Source organism: Lepidochelys olivacea (genome assembly GCF_965140295.1).
Source record: "Lepidochelys olivacea isolate rLepOli2 genome assembly, chromosome: 10".
Taxonomy (NCBI): Eukaryota; Metazoa; Chordata; order Testudines; family Cheloniidae; genus Lepidochelys; species Lepidochelys olivacea.
In genome coordinates this window covers 30,047,414-30,067,605 of record NC_140420.1, presented here as the reverse complement: position 1 = coordinate 30,067,605, position 20,192 = coordinate 30,047,414, and the positions used below count along the sequence as shown (strand labels likewise).

The 20,192-nt window shown below is 41.8% G+C and overlaps 1 protein-coding gene across 1 annotated transcript in view; it reads right to left on the bottom strand.

The window, feature by feature from the left end:
* The window catches only part of LOC311527837 (ectonucleotide pyrophosphatase/phosphodiesterase family member 7-like), a 46,692-nt gene that overhangs the window by 9,874 nt on the left and 16,626 nt on the right, over window positions 1-20,192 (bottom strand). Inside the window, exons 2-3 of the mRNA XM_084642226.1 lie at window positions 14,593-14,738; window positions 291-917 (exon numbers count right to left, since the gene is read on the bottom strand). Of these exons, the coding sequence (XP_084498352.1) occupies window positions 291-917; window positions 14,593-14,738 (773 nt within the window). The remainder of the gene's footprint in view (window positions 1-290; window positions 918-14,592; window positions 14,739-20,192) is intronic.

Genomic DNA, 20,192 nt, shown 5'->3' with positions numbered 1-20,192 from the left:
ATGGACCAGCAGCCAATTGCACTAAGCACTGTGTTAACAAAAAAGAAGTCCCTGCCCCAAAAAGCTACAATCAGTACCATAGGCTAATATGTCCTTATTCAGGATGTGGTAAAAATACATGTTTTATCAACTGGCACTGGAAATTGCTTAATTTATTATGGAGCAAAACCAACACTGATTACAACTTGTGGAAAAATACTGTAAAGTGACTTGTCTGTGGAATCTTCTAAAGGTTACTCTATGGCTGCCAAGAAACCTGATTGTTGTATTAGATTCAGTAATGAACTTACCCCATTAACACTATAACCAGGGTCACCATAAACCAGGATTGGTAAAACACGTTCATTTTTCGCGTAGTGGAAGTGTTCAGGAAACTCTTCTTTTTTATACACCTTTAGATGAGGATGAGCATTCTTAAGTGCCTGATATAGTTCCTCTTCTTTCCCTGGTTTTGGGGTTATCATCCCAAAGCCTCCATAGTCCAGTATGTCAAACTTGGTCAAGTTGCTGAATTTGATATATTTGGACAGTAAGATCTCCTCTACTTCAGGTTTCTTCTTTATTGTGGTCATACCGTGATCAGATGTAATGATGACATTCAGCTTATCCTTCAGGCTATGTTTCTCAATAGCTTCTACAAGGTAGCCAATGGTCCTATCAACCTGTCGAATTATCATCTTCCTGTCTTCTGTTTCAGGGCCCTTTCTGTGCCCCACTTGATCGGGTTCTCCATAGTAGAGTGTGACAAAATCAAAGTTCTCTTTGGTAAACCAGCTCATAACCATGTCAATATTTTCTCTCCACTCTGTCTCATTGCTGTCAGGATGATCAAATGACTCTACTAGAGTTCTGTCGACCGCCTGCCCCTTGTAAGTGGCACCACCGCCAGGATAATGGAATGAGGCTGTTTTTTTCCCCTGAAAAATTGAATAATGGAAGGTGATATTTGTACTATATTAATAACAGGGCAAAATCTATAACGTCAATTACTTTTGACAGCTGCGTACCACACCTATGTATTAAACAGATCTCAAAACATGAGAGCTAAGTGTAGTGTATGATCAGCATATAAAATTTCAAGAGAAGGCTGATGAACATAGCTCTTAGGATGAATACAAAGCATATATCTTAAAAATAACATTTAACATAATTTGATGGCATATGTGAAATAAACTCGCAGTCTCATCTTAGTTCTTAAGGGATGATAGATTGGATGTATATATCCACTCTCAGCCCTACTTCCTCTCTAGTTGTCTCCCCAGATCCTCCCCAAAATATCACTGCTACAGATACCATTGGCATGTTGGTGGTAGACTCCCTATGAAAAGGTAGTTACATGGAAAACCAACTACCTACTCTCTCACTCCCTTTATCCAGAGTTACCCCATCCAAAAAAGGATTGAAGCATGTTGGCTGTGCATTGTGAAAGAAGGTCATGCTGCAATGAGGAAGATTTCAGGCTGTACAGCTGGAGCCATATTGACTGAAAAAATGTTATGGTATGAAATACATCTTTAATGAATTCTGTGCACATCTGGATGGTAGAATATTAGTGTATGCAATTCAAGGAAATTAGAAATACTGAAGAACAAAACAAGAAGGGAGAGTGAGAATTTGGATTGGGTTGTGCAGGAACATCGACACAGGCAGAGTGAGACTGGGAGTTGAGAATTATAATTAGGAAAAGGCCTAAACTGCTGACTTTGGATCTGAATCCAGATCCATCTTGGCGTTTATGCCAAGTTCAGAGAGATTTAATCCAGGATTACCTGTTTGCCCTTCTATAATAAGCCTGCGTCACGCAACTGGATCCAGGAAGGTCAACCCCAAATATTCAGCATTCATGAGTCAGGCCTCCCAAAATCATGGGACTAATAAAAATCATTAGTAATGTTGGGTTCTTTTCATTTGTCTTGTGGTTCTGAAGCAATTGGTATTCATGTTTTCCAGCTTTCCTCTGCCACTTTGAGGGCTAGAAATTGAATCTTTAATGAAAACAGAGATCATCATGAAATAACATGATTCCAGAAGATGAGGCTTTAAGGAAAGCCCAGGATAACATGAGAGACACAACACTGTGAATATGAACTTTGGTTGGTGGCCTGTCTGAAACCATAGTATATATTCTTCCTTTCTCCTTCCACAGCCTTAAGGCATAGCGTGTCCATGTTTTTTGCCACTTATTTGGGGCTTGTGCTGGTCTGTTCAGGCTTGAGTGTCATGTTGATGAATTTGACTTCTCTCTCTATTCTGCATAATATTTCTCTAGGTTACTTACTTTTTTCTTTTTCCAAATGGTGTCCATATTATCACTTGCTATGGAAGTCATGTTGGTGGCATTCTTAAAGTCTATCTTAAATATGGCCACTATAATCATCTTACCATATTGGGTGCTTTAGGTAGGTTTGTTCTACTTAGAATTTCTGTGGCAAGAAACTCTTTCCAATGGACTCTGAACACCTTCCGCAGGCATTTAGTTAGAAATTGATAAGATCAACTCATTCCGACTGTTCATTTCTGTGACTCTGCTCCACAAAATTTTGAATTTTTGTGACCATACCAATTTTTCCAAATCTTTTCAAGTTTATTATATGGCACCATGGATTATTTGTATTGATGCTGTTAGAGGGCATTCTGCTTTATAGACATCTAAGACATGTTTCCCCCCACTCAAGGAGCTTACAATATAAATGGGCAGAATACAGACAAAAGAAGGAGGAAGGGAAGTATAAACAAGCAAAGGGATTGTGTGGTATATTTGGCCACTGTCTGATTAGCTCATGTCATTGGATTTCTTTTTTATGTTTAAATTACAGTGTGAGATAAATTTAAATGATTATAAGGTAAGGCATGTGAGCAGGGATGGGTTCTGAGAGGTGAAGGTGCTTTCTGTACATAGTGTTTACTTATCTCCAGTAAACATGGCCCCTCACCTGAAGGGGGAAGCAATTTAATCTGAGGAGATGCATTATACAAATGTAAAGGGTGAGTCCTGCTCTAAAACTCCCTGACTTTAAACTCCCACTGTCATAAATACAAAGGGAAGGGTAATCACCTTTAAAATCCCCCTGGCCAGAGGAAAAATCCTTTCACCTGTAAAGGGTTAAGAAGCTAAAGGTAACCTCACTGGCCCCTGACCAAAATGACCAATGAGGAGACAAGATACTTTCAAAAGCTGGGAGGAGGGAGAAAAACAAAGGGTCTGTGTCTGTCTGTGTGATGCTTTTGCTGGGGACAGAACAGGAATGGAGTCTTAGAATTTAGTAAGTAATCTAGCTAGAGATGCGTTAGATTATGATTTCTTTAAACGGCTGAGAAAATAGCTGTGCTGAATAGAATGAATATTCCTGTCTGTGTGTCTTTTTTGTAACTTAAGGTTTTGCCTAGAGGGATTCTCTATGTTTTGAATCTAATTACCCGGTAAGGTATTTACCATCCTGATTTTACAGAGGTGATTCTTTTTTACTTCTATTAAAAGTCTTCTTGTAAGAAAACTGAATGCTTTTTCATTGTTCTCAGATCCAAGGGTTTGGGTCTGTGGTCACCTATGCAAATTGGTGAGGCTTTTTACCAAACCTTCCCCAGGAAATGGGGTGCAAGGGTTGGGAGGATTTTGGGGTGGAAAGACGTTTCCAAACAATGTTTTCTCAGGAACCCAGATAAAGTTTGGTGGTGGCAGTGGAAGTCCAAGGGCAGAGGGTAAAATAGTTTGTACCTTGGGGAAGTTTTAACCTAAGCTGGTAAAAGTAAGCTTAGGAGGTTTTCATGCAAGTCCCCACATCTGTACCCTAGAGTTCAGAGTGGGGAAGGAACCGTGACACCCACTCATGCCACTGATTTCAGTGGCAAGAGTCACATTGACTTCAATGAGGTAAGATCAGGAGCAGAGTCAACAGCGATCTGCAATGAAGGGCTAAGTGAAAGAAGGGGGTGTTAAGGAGGGATTGGAAGGTGGAGAGGCAGACGCGTGGCACATGGGAAGTGGTGGGGTGGGGGTAGGGAAACCTTCAGGTCACCACCTGCCTGTTGCTGGAAGAGAAGTGGGGGCCAACCTCTTGTGCTGGGATCAGCACATTGTCAGCATTTCATTTATTATCCATTGGGCTATTGTCCAAATAAGCTGGAGGCCTCAGAGCTATTAGGGTCCTACTCACTGATGGGTTCTGTGTGCATTATAGTGAGTTTCAGCACTTTAAAAATGCTTTACAGAGCGTAACTAATTAATCACATGAGCAGTTGATCAATACATGGTATTATCTCAAATTTACACACCAGGCAGAGACATTAAATGTCAAGATCATGACCAAGAACTAGGATTAAAATGCAAGTGAGTCTCTTGCCTTTCAATTAGTCTAAGTCCACTGGCCCATGCTGCCTCACAAGCTAGTGAGCTACTCCTCCTTTTAGCCTGTTTCATGTACTGCATGCTGGATAATAACACAAAAGACTCTACACTTGTAAAACTAAACTGGCTCTTTATTAACAGAACTATTTAAAGAGCTGCTGCAACTGCAGCTTCCATTCTAGCCATGTGCACACAGACTGACTTCCTTGTACCTCTTCCAAACTCTTCTTCTGCAACTTGTGCTCCTTCCTTCTAATTCCATGCAGTTTACCACATAGCCAGGGGTCACAATGGCTGCTCAGCAGGGAAGCCTGCTCAGCTGCAGGCAACTGGCTGGAAGCAGCTTGCAGCATCCCTGGCTTCTTTTTTGAATTGGTTTGAGGCTCAAGCAGAATTCAAGAGACCTTGGGGTCATATGTTTCACACACTGAAAAGTCTGTCATGGACCACAGTTAGGGAAGAGAGTTGTAAGGAACTATGGCTTCTGGAAAAGTCATAGTCAAAAATTTGTATCCCTTGCAATTAGTTTACCATCCCAAGGTACTCTTCTTTGTAAGTAAAAGGGCCAGAAACGTACTGCCCCCATATTCTCCATGTAGTTACTCCAGTTGTTACCTGTGTAACTTCTTGAAATCACTAGTGATATAGTAACGTAAAATGGAGCTACACACTAGAAAATCAGGCTCACTGGTTCGTTATGACAATTGAGATTAGCCACGATATTTCTAAGCCCCAAAAATCAGGGGATGAGAAGAGGTGGAAAATATGGCTTTAATTATGCAGAAAATATCAACTGAAGAGGGAACAAAAAGCAAGCAGCACATATTAAATAAGAATTTTATCAAAATTGCACTGCCAGAGGGCTCAGATTTCATTTTTACACATGGCACATGAAGTACATTTTCATTGTTATGTAAATAAAGACCTTTGATCCTTGCAATTTTATTTATCCTTGCAGATTTTATTACTTGCTTGGAGGTCACCATTGGCCTGGTAATTCCCTAGTTGATTTTAAAGAACCCTGACCCAAAATGTGAAATAGGCTTTTGTTTCTGCCACTCTCTGATTCACAGTCTTGTACAAACTCTCAGATTATACTGGAGAGAAGTCACACAAGACCTTGTACTTATTCCATTGAGCATGTTCATAATGCGATATTCTGATATAATTAACATCCTGGAAAGCTGCTGAAATTAAGTTTTTAAAGAAAGAAACATGTCTGTTTTAAAGTGTTTTTCTATTAAATGCAGTGTTAATTCCTCATTTTTGAGGTGTAGCCTATAGGTACAGGTACATAAGTCATAGGTATGGATTAAGGTAGTAATACAAAGGCTTACATGTATCGAGCCTGTAAAGACAATATCTTAACCACACTAATGAAGGTATAAGCCCCCAAAAGCCTTTGCATAAGCAGCTAACCAATGATACCTTAAGATCTAGGGTTACTCCTGGTTAGCTGAATATGCTAAGGCTTTTGGGGGCCTATGCCTTAGTTAGGGCTTGTCTACACTTACTGTGTCACTGTAGTGCATACTGAAGATGTTACCGATGCCAACGGGAGAGCTTCTCCTGTTGGCGTAAGTACTCTACCTCTCCGAGGGGCTCCAACTATGTCGATGGGAGAAGCCATCCCATTGACAAAGCGCTGTATACACCAGGAGTTAAGTTAGTATAACTGTGTTGTTCAGGGGGTGTGGATTTTCCACACCCATAAGCAATGTAGTTATAGCACCATAAGTTTGTCATGTAGACCAAGGCTCAGTTTGGCTAAGCTATTGTCTTTACAGCTCAACACCTGTGGGCCATTGCATTACTGCCTTAATCCATATCTCTGGCTTACCTGTAGGCTATTTTGGATCAGACTAGCACATCATAAGCCACCTATGAAGTTAATTCTCACTGGGCAGGAGGAACAGAATGTCTAAATTGTTGAGCTATGACAGAACATTCTTTCTGATATTGGAAGAGGAGGAACAGGTCTCTGAATGTTTGCCAATGGCCTGCCACTCATCTGGTAAGTGGGTTTGATCTTTTCAGGCCTGATCCAAAGTGCATTGAAGTCAGGGGAAAGGATTTTATGGTCAGAAGACCGTGATCAGTTAGTCTGATCTCCTGCACCTACACAGGCAATAGAATTTTACCCAGTGATTCCTGAACTGAGTCCATCCATTTGTGGTTAAGTTAGAGAATATCTTTGAGAAAAAGATCATACGAGAAGACTTCAAATGATGGATAATCCACTGTATCCCTTGGTAAACTGCTCCAATTACCTTCATTGTGGAAAAATGTACATTTTAGTCCCATTTTGAAATTTGCTGATCTAAGCTTTTCAGCCTTTGGATCTTATCTGTTATTTTAAAGAGACTTCTAGTATCAGAGACCATATGAACTAGAAAATGTCTATTAAGCCCATGAGGAAATGTAAAATTTTGTGATGTACAGAACCTTACAGAACTGCTATAATAGGGTATTGGTTTTCTGTGGGATCATTGCTTTATAACCTTATCCCCACTTAGTCTTTTTAGCAGTGGGGAGAAAGGCAGAGGGCTTATAGCAATCTGGAGACAGGACTGGTAGTGGCACAACTGAAAGAAAATGATCGCAGATCAAATTTTTCTCATTTACACTCCTGTGGAGTAGCTGCAGTTCTATGGATGTACCTGAGTTTGGATCTGTGAGTAGGCCCATAGGCCTCCTGCAGGAGGCCTCATGGTCCTGCCACACCCATCCCAGAAAAGGAACAGTGCAGCTAAGTCCTCCAAGTGGCCTAGAGAGGCTGCAAAGGGCTAGCCAACCAGAGAGGCTACAGGGAGCAGCCAATCAGGACCCAGGAGGGCCATATAAAAAGGAGATGTAGAGCTGGAGACAGGCAGCTCCTTGCTGGAGTCAGAGGAGTGCAATGGTGCTCCTGGCTGGCCAAAAGGAACTGCAGCACCATGGACAGCTCATTGCCAGTAGGGACCAGGGCAGTGAGGAAGAGCTCCTGGCTGCCTCAACATAAAGAGCTTGGTGAAGTAGATTTAAAGCTAACAAAGACCTATCTGCATACTGTCTTACCTATGCTTTGCATTCCCCTATGTAGGCATGACTTAATCTGGGTGTCCCCTGTTCTCTCTGGGCACTGAGTTACAGCTTGCTTGCTGCAGAGCCTGGCTCTCAAGTTAACCTCTCTTGCATGCTGACTCTGTGTCCTTCTAGGCTTCCAGCTGAGCTGACCACCTTCCCCTTTCCCTTCAGCCAAGGGCACCCTTTTAACCCCTCAGGTTCTTTTGATTTCAGCCCGAGGCTGGTAAAAGAAAAACCTCCTATTTTGGATGGTTCTCCCCCCCCGTCCCCAATTGATGGCCCAGGCATTTTAAACTCTTTTGAAGCAGGTACCTGAGAGGCTGCCATTGTTTTACCTTTCCTGGATTCCTTAACAACTCCCCTTTACAGCCTCCTTTGATTGAATTCTATGCATTTGGCCAGGCAACAATGCAAATTTGAATAGGGGAAAAACCAAGTTAAACACGATATTCCTAAAAACAACATACAGGCACTTTCTCTGTTAGTCACAGGCTTTGAGAACTGAATCTGTGCCTGTCTGGCAGCATATGACAATACACAGAACTACCACTAAGCTCCCACCAGACTAGCTTAACTAGCCTCCAAAATCAGCCCCCTTGACACCAGTTTCATTGAACCATGTCAGAGACAGAGAAAGAGGGAGTATGGACTGAGGAATAAAATGTTAATAAAAAGGGGTCACCTGGGATTCTCCACTATGAGGATGGAGAGCCAGGTTTAGTTACTGTTCCCAAGCATAGAAGACTGTTTTGCAGTTAGAGCAGGAGCTGGCAATCAGGATTCCTGGGCTCTGTCACTGTGACCTTGAACAGGTTACTCAACATGCCCAGTGACTGAGTTTCTGTTGTCAAAACATTGAGATTTTGAGGGTAGGTGGTATGAAAGAGGCCGCAATGAGGAGTCATTTATCTCTCAGGGCTTTTGTAGATTCTCTTTCCTTCTCCTACACAGAAGTTAGGGGGGGAAATCTACCCCTGTAAATAATTTATAGTATTTTGATTTAATTAAATGACTTTCAAACTAGCACTTACTTTTTTTCTCCATTGACTTTAATTATAGATTATTCGCCTGAGGCTCATAAATCTGAAAAAAATTGTTTCTGGTGACATTCTTTTCTACATCATTTAGGATTATCGAAAGGTCAAAAATAACTTCAAAGTTAATGTTACGACGGGAAACACCAGAGAAGGCAGAAGACACATCCTAGTTCGTAATATCGTTAATGAAAGAATATTACAGAAATAATAGCAGAAAGTATGATCAATACAGTACCAGCTCCAAAACCAGATTCCAGGAGGCTGTATGTCCTGTTTAGGACCAGAAAAATCAACTGAGGAAGCAATGGGTAAAATACTTTGGCTGAAACTTCTTTTCACTGAAAAATGCAGATTTGGGTTGGCCATAATGTTCTGCGAATTTGTGACAAATTCAGTGAATTTATTTCACTCTCCTCCCCACCCAAATTTTAAACCAATCAGAATGTTTTGTTTTGACATTGACAGAATGAAAACTTTTTTTAAAAATTCAAAATAAATTTGTTTCAAAACTTACTTAAATGTTATTTTAAAAAAACACAAACAAAAATGAAACAAAATATTTCACTTGACCTTAAATGATCTTCCCCCATCCCAACTTTTTGATTTGTCTCAAAATTTGAAAAATCCTTGTTTTAGGTCAGCCCAAAACAAATTTCCTCCCAATTATTTGTCTTTTCAGATCAGCCAGGAACCAAAAAATCAGTCATGCACACAGCTCTTCTTCAAGTTGCTTATACTGGCTTCAAGAATTTGGAAGTTGTTGTTCTATAATCATGTTTAAAGGCCCTGAGATGGGTGACCCCACTGTGCTGGGCACTGTATACCCACACAAAGAGACAGTCTCTGCCTAAAGAGCTCACAGTCTAAAAAGATATGACAGGAGAAAAGGGTGGGAGGGGAAATAGAAGCACAGAGAGAGGAAGTAACTTGCCCCTGGTCACAGCAGAGATGGGGATAGAACTCAGGTGTCCTGACTCCCATTTACTTCTCTGTCCAGCATGCCAGTGTTTCTCAGCTTGTCCATCCTTTTATCCAAAATCAAAGATTTTCACAATCTTCCCCCCTTCACATTTATAATAAAAGTACGACTGAACAATGTTGCAATGCTAATTCATTTGTGTGTTTTTGTTTTTAGAAGCTGACATAGAATAGCTGACTTTGAAGGATAGAAAGATGTAGGGAGTAGGGGAGTGAGATTTTTCTTTGCTTTTTATGGTAATGCAATTTCAACACCTCATGACCCACCTGGTTGCTTTTTGTGACACCTGTGGGGGTCTTGAGCCACTGGTTGAGAACCACTGTCCTAGATCTCACTACCTCCCAACTTGCCTTAGAGTGGATGATAATCATGTGACTAACTGGCTTCATATACTTCTTGTGTGAATGTTTTGAATGCGAGTCTCTGCAGCCTAAGAGGCTGAAATGATGATGTGGCCAAATGCTTTTAGGGGAATTCCTCACATCCCTAATTCCAACTAACAGTTTAATAAAACACTATGAAAATATCCTGTTCAAACAAGTGGGTATTTACTGTTCTTTCCCCCATTTTATTAACATAATCAACTTTATTAGCAGCAATCAATTTACAATATTGTTGGTTTTATTGGGACCATTATTTTCTGTTCCAGCTGCATTCGTTTATTACAATGATCACAGCTATTACTGTTATGCTTATTAATCTTGAAAATGCTTGCGCTTACAGCGTGATGACTTTTTGTAGTCTGTTTCCCCAGTATAAGGAGTTTGGGACTCTGTGCTCCTTTTGCACTTTCCTTTGCACTCTGTTTTCAGTACAAAATCCATTGAATTGAACCTTGAACACCAGTTTGGGCTTTATTACTGTTCCACGTTAGTATCAAATTAGCATCAGCTCTCTTGCTGTGTAAGGGTGAATTTCTTTGTTTAAAGAGGAAAAAAAAAAAGCTACATTTCCCATGGGAAACAGAATGATCAGAACAGAAATATCAGAGGTAATGTCATTCAAGCAAGGCCATATAAGGGCATTCTAGAGAGTCATCCTCCTTCAATATTATGGTTCAATGCTCTAGATCCTCATTCTACCATTCCATTGATTTCCCCCCCACCCCCCTCAGCCTTTTCAACATACCTCCAGGGAAATAAATCTTTACTCAAATTTCCCTTTTAAAGTCTGTTAACAGTGGATCGATTTTATTAATTTTTTAAATCTTGTTTATTACTCTAAAACCTAATATCGATGAGTTGACATTTGTCAACATTTAATTTAATTACCAACAGTCCAGACATGCACAGATGGTTTAATATTTTAAAACAACAGTGGCCTGTAAAAGTTCGTTGTATTCATCTAGGCACTAACTTAGGCTAAAATAGGGATGAGGGACTTTGATCTGGGAACCTCAAATTGTTCTGTGGACACTAATGAAATAAGATTCCAAAGATCCCTGTGAACAGATGAGTCTTAACCATATGCCATTTACAAATTGGGAAACTGAGGCACAGGATGTGCAAATGACCTCTGTATGTGTGTGTTGCTCTCTTGTGCCTTATTGCATTCAGCTTGTGTACAGTCTCTGGGCAGAGACCATCTCTCATCACGTTATTGTATGCCACCTAGCACGTTATTGGATGCTCAAACCCTCCCTGCCCACCCCCATTCCTCCCAATTCAAAATTTGCCCAAGGTCAGCCAGTGTGTCAGTGGAGAGGAGAGAATGCAGCACAGAAATACTGACTGCCAATCTCAGATTCTAATCACTAGAAAATTTTGTTCATTGCTGACATTGATTAGACCAGACTTCAGCAGGGAGCTAGGTGACTAAGGGGATCAGTAATGGCATATTAAATCTTTTGCCTCAAGGTTAAAAGTCTAAAGTCAGCCAAGACTGGTAGTGGCCAAAGGTTGTTTGTACTTCACCTCTGCTTTTGCATCCTCCCACCTCCAATGGGGATCCCACCAGATTGGGAGGAGAGGCGGGCTCTGTCACCTTGGAAGAACAAATTTACATATATGCTGCAGACTTGTATGTATTTATTTACATTTACACACACTGAGAAGTGCAGTCCACACATTCTAGCAGCTCTTGATAATTCCCTGCCATTGGAGGGCCCTGGAGTGCTGGTGGCCCCTTAGTCTTATTTGTTGCATCCCTGATTAGTCGTCTTAGTTCTGAAATGCTTTGATCTAACTCAAGTCTTCCTGTAGGGGTATGTGGGTGAAACTTAATGACCCGTGACATACAGGAGACCTGACTAGATGATCTGATCTCTTTTGGCCCTTAAACTCTATGAAACTTTAAACTACCAATGTCAAAACTTCATTGACACTAAACCTCGGCCATCCTCTCCTCTGTAAACCCCAACCACCAAGCCAGGCGAATTGAAACTTAAACCATCTTCTTCTTCCAACAATTAATCATCCTTGCAATCCTCCCCACTTCTCAAATTCTTGGGGAAAACTGATGGACTTCATCTTAAATCGTAAAACCATTCAATCCGGACTATTTCAGCCCAAGGCAGGAGGAGTGAATTCCACAGAGGACCAATAGGGCTCCAGGTAGATCTTCAAGCTAAACAGTATGGTATGGGAGAGTGTCACAGAGTGACTGGCCTCTTTAAGAGCACTGGGTGGGGGTGGGGGGGATCCACATCTGTGCCATAATCAATTAGCTGCTTCCTAGCCCAAAGGGGAAGGGCTAAGGGGGTCAGGTGATAGCTTAATGTACACCTGGGCTTCATAAAAGGGCTGAGTGAGAGCAGTTTGGAGAGGAGCTTCAGGGAGTGGATAGGCTCCTGTGAAAGCCCTGAGCCCTGTTTGCAATTTGTCCTGTGTCCAGAACAAGGGAGGACACCAGGAACAGAACCCAGCAGGGGCTGAGGACAGAACTCCAAGGGAATGAGCTTGGGTGCTTGGTGCACTATCCTAAAGCCAGAAAGACTCTCAAGAGTGGCTAGGAACAGGGCCCAGAGTAGCTCCTGAAGGGCAGTAGAAGCTTTTTGTTTGTTGTGACTTCTTAGTTGGACTCTTGCTGGAGGGGATTATGTTTTGTATGTGACTTGACCGGAGAGCTAAGCCAAATCTCCAGCACAGACCAGTGTCTTAGAGAGCTGAGGAGACCCACAAAGGGGCGGGGGAGCAGAAAACTGAGGCAGAGATCACTGATCATGCTACATGTGGCCAGAAGTGGGTGGTACAGGGCAGCTAGGCTCTCTGACAGGGAGGTTGACAGGTGTTCTCTCAGTAAGGAAGGTTCTAAGCCATTTAATTCTCTCCTGCTTTCAATCCAGCACCATTCATAAAGAGTGGATGAACAGAGCTTGACATTAATTTGTTTAGAAATTTTACTGGGTCCCCCTTTCCCAAGGCTCCCACTAAACCTGACACCAACAAGAACAGTTTACAAAGACCAGCCAAATCAATGCACGGTGTATTGAAACTCACTAGGAATGCTGGAAGGAGCAGGCTCCAAAGTGAAGTCCCTACAGTGACAACATCTAACAGCTGGTCATAGAAAGTTTCAGCTCTGTGACTGACCGAGTGACCCAGTGTGATTCTTACTTCATGATCAGAAATAGAGAGAGGCAATCTCTTGGCTCAACGGATGCCAGGTCACTGGCATTCCTGCTGATCCCCAATACTGAATATCAGCGCAATCTACTTGCCTTAATTCTCAACCATTTCTATCAAGAATACTTCTTAGGCCTTGATTCACCAAAGTACTTAAGCATGTGCTTTAACTGTAAGCCGTCACATAGTCTCTCTGCAATGAGGAGAGAGAAGAGTGAACAGTGTTAGAGTTGAAAAGGACCTTGAAGGTGAGGACAAGAAGCCTGGACTTAACAGAAATCTGTTTAGCCACATTAAATCCTGGTATATTTATTGAAAAGATTAATCCCTTTTCTGAATAAATTTCTTGGTTCAGGAGTCCCCAAACCTCTCATTTTTGGTTAGGCTATGCTGAGGGATTTTGTGGCATTGGTGAATTGGTGCCCCAATGGGACTCTTTCACAAAAGGCCGTTAGGTGATTCAACCATTGCTCTGATTACCTCCACCGAAAGCATACCAAATATCCTGCATTGTGAAAGAATGTTGGCAAAATCACCTTGATAGAAAGAAAACATTTTAGCTTTACTAAAGGTTAATTCATCAATCTCCACAAAACTTGCCATAATGGACCAAGGAGTGCAATGGATTTCTTGATGGTGAATTCTGTCCAAGACCATGTTCCAGGCGGCCCATGCAAGTAAAATTTTGATGAATGGAGTTCTAATGTTGAGTGAGTTGGCCTGCAGCAATCAGGTGGCTGTAACTGTAAGCCAGAGTGTTTTGGTTTGTGGAAGAATGCTTGCAGTCTGCTATAGGGTAAGTGTGGAGTTAAGAACTGGATGCATCAATTTAACATTTGTCTGCCAGATGAGTGAGTCATCAATTCAGATGTCTGTCGTGTTCTTCATTACATGAGCTTGCTGAACAATCACTTATAAACTCAGAGGAAAGGGAGGGCACAAAAAAAAGCTCAGATTATGAGTGATGGGGGTGGAGAGGAACAAATACGCAAGTGTAATTGGCAATCAAACCCTAGGAATCAGACACAAATTGCAAACACCAGAGGAACTACAGCCCAAAATCCTATAATATGCACCCCCAGTGTAAGATAAAGATCTTTAGGGCCATATTATTAAAGCCTAGCACAAAACAAGTGCCTGTCAAAATGCATGTGGTGCACTATGCTGTACAAACTCACTGTTGCAAACACAGGTACCTATTAGCTGGTAATTCCATACACCAATAGATAAGCAGGCTGTTATCCTGTTTGCATATGCAAATACGGCTTTTGCAAGGGCAAAGGCTACATGTACATTGTAATGTTCCTTTGTCCTTTTGGTTTTGTATCCTATGAGGATGTTGAGCCTGATTCAAACCCCTCTGAAGTCAATGGAAGAACTCCCAATGACTTCGCTGGCCATATAGATTTCTTTGGATATGCCACCAGTACTTAGCCGTGATGTGTGAAATAAGTCACTGATCTAGCCACTGCTTAGCAAACATAGCTTCAGTGTTGCTTGATGTAGTACTGTACATGTTCCATTCAAGCAAAGGGATTAAGTTACTAAAATGCAAACCTAAGCGCAGGTATCATTACATAGCGTCAAGACTTTCTATGGTACCTGGTTCTGAGCTGTGATCCATAATGGCAATACCCCATTGTCCCACCACTCTGTCTTGTTTTGGGTTGCCTTATGAGAATACTTCCTCAGGGTCTCTGGGTTAAACATCAGATTGTGAATCACTCCATGATCTTCAATCCAGCGACCTGGCATGCAAAAGAGGATGAGAGAAGAGATAAACATGGAGAATGTCTCTGAAAAGGAAATAAATAAGGATGTCACATAGGTGTGATGTTGCAAATCGTGGAAACACACTGCAGTCATTGAACAAGCTCTTTCCAGATAAATGGCTTCAACTGTTCCAGCTAACTGGGAAGAAGTATAAGGAAAAGAGAGGGCATGGGTAGACCTCCCTGGAACAGAATGGTTTACCACTATTGCAAAAAATCACAAAAATCACAAAGATGAAGCTAGCAATGAATGGCTTGAATTTCCAAAGGGTCAAATCTTCATTGTATTGAATTTTGTGGAAGAACTGCCCATTGATGTAAATAAAGCAGGATGTGGCCTAAAGAATTATAGCTAGTTAAGGCAAGACTATCGCACTGTATTTTAATAATTCTATTGTTTTACTAATTTTATTTTTACCACAGTTTTGTTAAAAGCCCATCTGCAGCCCTTTTCATTCTCACTGAAGGGGTTGGTGAATGGGATGTCAGAGGGGGATCTAGATGTTTGGTGGTTTGATGTATCCGTGTTAACCTGCCTAGATCTGATGAGCTGGGTAAGGAAGAAAGAGTGAGTAAAATCTGGTCCTTTTTTCACATATTAATTCTTCATCAAATAAACGATTTCATGAATAACTGTTTTACATTATTTGATCAGCTCAATAGCTGGTAAAATTCTGTATCTCAAGTAATAGTGCTGGATTTGTCATGCTTTTTCATTATTTTGCTGGCCCTACTATGATGCTCCATGTGTCCTCAAGAAGTAGTAATGATGCATATTAACAAACGGAAATCCTCCATCAGAGGTTCTGATGCTGTGATGGGAATATTAGAAATCAAACCTTCCGTGACTCAAACCAGATTGAATTGTGTTCTTCCTTTTATAAACTCCCATTGGGATACAAATCCCTTTTCCTTGGAGTTTGAATTGTGCTAGATAAGAGGAAGTGCTGAGCTCTCTGAATAAATGCTTTGGGCCTGGAGAGCACTCCTGGTTCCCTGGGGAGAGCGTATGATTTGGACTACACATCCACATATGGGAGTAAGACGTGAACCCCCAGTTACACTTTTCAGGGACTGCCCAGATACTGAGTCCAGATGGATAGGTGTGAGGAGCAGGAGGGCTTACAGGCCATTTACTCCCTTTGCAGAAGAGGCGGGTGGGTCAAGGAATGGATAGAGTCTTGGGTCCATCCCTTGCTTGCTGGGCAGCATTGCTGAGTCAATGTGGTAGGGGGTGGAGTGTTAGTAATTTACTGCTCATATAGGACAGCAGTACCTTGCTACACACCTCCCCCACCCACCTCTCTCTGAAGAGCAAGAGAGACCTGTAGCCCCCTGAGCCCCAAATCCCTGGTATGCTCCTGGGCTGATGCAGCTACATGGCTCCCTTTTATTGTGAGCTATGTCCTTGTGACAAACTCTACTCTTCAATACATTTTTATAGGATTTATCATGTTGATAAACAGAGTAAGAGAGCTGATCATCATATGACTTCCATTTAATCCTGGTTACAGATGAATGAACATCAGTGGCTAGATTCATGAGCCTGTTTCACGTGACAAGCTCTGCTGGCAACACAGACTGTGAGGAAAGCACAAGCAAATGAATAATTCACTCTGTTCCAAATAGCTACTCTTCATGCTTTGCCTTGCCACTCTGAGTGTATGGAGAAGTGCAGTTAACCTGGCATTGCACAGGACTAGATGATTTTATGCAATTCACCAGGATTTCTAGTTACATATTATTAAAGTAGGCGTGAACCAGTTTTCCTGGCCTGTGAGGTTTTTAAGATTTGAAAATTTTCCCATCCCAAAATGGGATAAAATGTTAATCTTGAAAATTTTTGTGAACTGAGAATCTGTTTTGGTTTTCTGTTTTCCCTTCAGGTCAAGTCAATTGAGAGAATGTGTTTCAATAATATTTGATATGTTTGTTTTGATTTTGACACTTAAATCTTTCTTTTTAGTGTAAATTAACAAGCTTAGAAAAGTCATTCTGAATTGAAAAATGTAAGTTCTAAAAAGTCAGAATGGGATGTTTTGACAGTTTTGAAACTTTATTCAAAAATGTTTCGAACAGGAATATTGATCAAATCTAACTCTTCCTTTTGAACAGCTGCAATGAATTGACATCTCCCAATATAAAAGTTTTGTCGGCAAAATGTTTTGTTTTGGGTCACTTTGATGTTGAATTTGATTAATAGAAAATGTCCATTTTGGCCAAACTTTTCTAGTTTCTTGACTAAACAAACTGCACAAAACAAACCTACCCCGACCCCCCCCCCCAAAGAAGTTATTCAGTCTTCAGTTAAAAAACAATTTTTTAAACCAATTTTTTTACTGAAAACTGATATATTGTTTATCAAATTGTTTTAGAAAACTAAATATTTTTAATAAAACAAATATTTTTGGAAACGTCTTTTGAAAAATAATAGGCATTTTTTGACAAGCTCGATGCACCTGTTTCAGTACTCTGCTGGCAAAGGCCCCTGCTTCTGGAAGTGGTTATATGCCTGTGACCAGTTCTTATCTCTAGTGTCAAGGAGTTCCATTGTCTAGGCCAGCTCCTGTGAAAGTCCCAAACCCTGCAATCCCCTTTCAGTCAATAGTTTCACAGTTCCAATAGCTGTTGTGGGAGATCATGGTTGTGGACAGAGAGAAGATTTTTCCAGTTCACAGGGCCAGTCTCATGGATGGCTTTGACTATCAGGACAAAGACTTGAACTGGACTTTCTCCATGGGGAGCCAGTGCAGTGATCAGTGCACCAGCATCCTGTGGAGATCTTTGTAGCAAACCAGATAGGCTGCTAATGGGTTTTCTGCCAGTTAGAGCTTTTCTCAGAGGCTTGTTTTCATTCCTATGGGTACCGAAATGCAAGTCTGGAGGAGGATGAATCACTGTGGCCAGGTCTGTGCCTGAGAGGATGGAGCACAACCTTTGGGCTCTTCGTAGACGGAAGAGGACATCTTTTTTGCTGCCATTGTTATCCACTACCACTGAGGAGTTCCAAAGGACCCCATGGCTGGGGATCAATGTTAAACTGGAGAGCAGAGGCCTTTAATAATGGGACACGTTATGGAGGATGAACATTTTATTCCTCTCAACTTTTTGTTGCAACAAAAAGTTAATACTGTCTCAGTGAATAAGGGCACATGTACCGTCAAAGGAAGCTTTGTGTCCAAACTACTGAATTAATGGACTCGTAGGGGTACATTCTGCCCTAAATCACTCCACTTAACTTCAGTGGTTGTAAATCAGGGCAGAATTTGGCTCATAACCTTTCATGAACACCCAGTTCTTTGAACGCTCCTTTCATGGTGTAGCAAGTAAAGCAGATTTGGTGAAGGTGGCTTCTTTGTCATGCTGTGGAGTATTTATAAAACACCAAGAAGATTCATGAACTCAGGTGCTCAAGTTTGGCTGTCACCCTAATTGCCCGTCAAACCAAAATGCTAATGGAAAATGCTAATGAATATTTACAGTTAGGGAAATTGTGACAAGGCTGTTTGCTCTAAACATATTTAAATATTCATGTTTCCAAATTTAAATATATTCCAGCCCCTTTGAAAAATGTGAGACCTTTGCAAAAGATTCAGAGATTCTATGGCCATTCAGATCATCTTGTCCAGCAGTTCTCCCACTTCATTGCACCAAGACCCCCTTCGGGCAACAAAGATTACTACATGACCCCAAGAAGGAGGACTGAAGCCTGAGCCCGCCCGAGCCCCCTGGCCTGGGCAGGGGGGTGGGGGAGAAGCCAAAGCCTGAGGGCTTCCATCCCCAATTGGGGTGGGAGGGTGAGCTGTAACCTGAGCCCCACCACCCAGGCCTGAAGCCTTTGAGCTTCGGCCTCAGTCCCAGGCAGTGCATCTCTAGGTTCAGCTTCAGCCCTGCGTGGTGGGGCTCAGGCTTCAGCCCTGGGCCTGAGCAAGTCGAATGCCAGCCCTGGTGACCCCATTAAAAAAGGGTTGCAACCCACTTTGAGGTCCTGACCCACAGTTTGAGAATTGCTGATCTAGTCTGACTTCCTGCATAACACAGAGCAGAGAATTTAATCTATGAATTCTTGCCTTTAGCCTATAATTTCTAGCTGAGCTAGATCATGTATTTTAGAAGAAGATACAATATTGCTTTTGAGGCTACAAGTCACACAGTTGAGGTTTATGAAACCGTTATCAGCACTGTAATCTGGCAGATGGGCCAGCACAACTCTCTCCTACTGGATGCTTTGAAATGAGGCCCCAGCTCTTCCAGGCTAGCCTGGTGTTAACGTTCTAAGAAATATTGAGAAGGGAGTTGCTACTGCCTCTCAGCAGTGTCCATTCTGTATCAGTGAGGCCCATAGCAACGGAGAACTAAGACTGAAGCCTTTAGTCCAGTGTTTAACTAGAACCTTGTGAACAAGACTCCCTGGAGTTGTTTGTAAGGCACCTGCGGTGGCGAGCGAGGGAGGCGAGAAATTACGTAGGAGAAGCTCCATTACTCTTGCCAAATTCCAACTTGGGAGACTGGATTCTGTCTGACTATAACTGTATCAGTTGTGTATCTCCAGCATGGAGCTAGCTGCTTTATGATAAGGTCTGAAGTTGAGGAGCTTCTGGTCTAAACAGGAAGAAAGGAACAAAGAAGAGGCCGTGAAAATGCAGTGTGAATGAATAGCGTAGCGACGCTTGGTTGAGTTGTTGGCAAAGATTGAAGTTGGAACCTCTAGCATAGATCTTCACCCTCTAAGCAAAAGGACTTGAATCCATGAGCTGGAAGCAATGTCTGGGACCTGTCCTCTGTGGGTCAGCCCCAGGGAGAAACAAAGATATAATTGGACAATGTGTTACAGGAGTAAAAACGAGCATTCATCATTCACACTGCAGGATTTTTTTTGCTTATTATGTTTTTCCTTTGGGTGTTGCATTTATTCTGAGTCCCCAGTGCAGTGTCAGCAGGATATGGTTGTGACTGCTATGGCAACTTTCTGTAATATTGTTGGGAGATCTCACTGTATGAAGTTTATGTATTCTTGCCTGCCAGGGTGTATATGTAATTCCATGGGGGAGGGTGACCACAGCCCTCCAGGAACTAAGAACAGTGAGGGGTGACTAGGCTAATTCACTCAGATAGTAACTCTCCAGAGTGATACCTCCCCCTGGGGAGATCAGCATATACTGGTTCCAATTGGATTCTGCAGAGATCAACAGAGAAAGGACTTTTGGATAAACAGTTTAAACTGATTCTGGGCCTTTCTTCTGATCCATCAAATAGACAGGACCTTCTCTCCCACGGTAACCCAATCCTTGTGGAGGAGTTGGAAGGACTTGACCTACTGGGGCACCATAAGACTGATGGATGAGCTCTGCTGAGATTTTAACTTGTGTATAGGCACACTCATTGTTCGTTTGTTTGACTGTAATGCTTTCACTTTAAGAATAAGTGTGC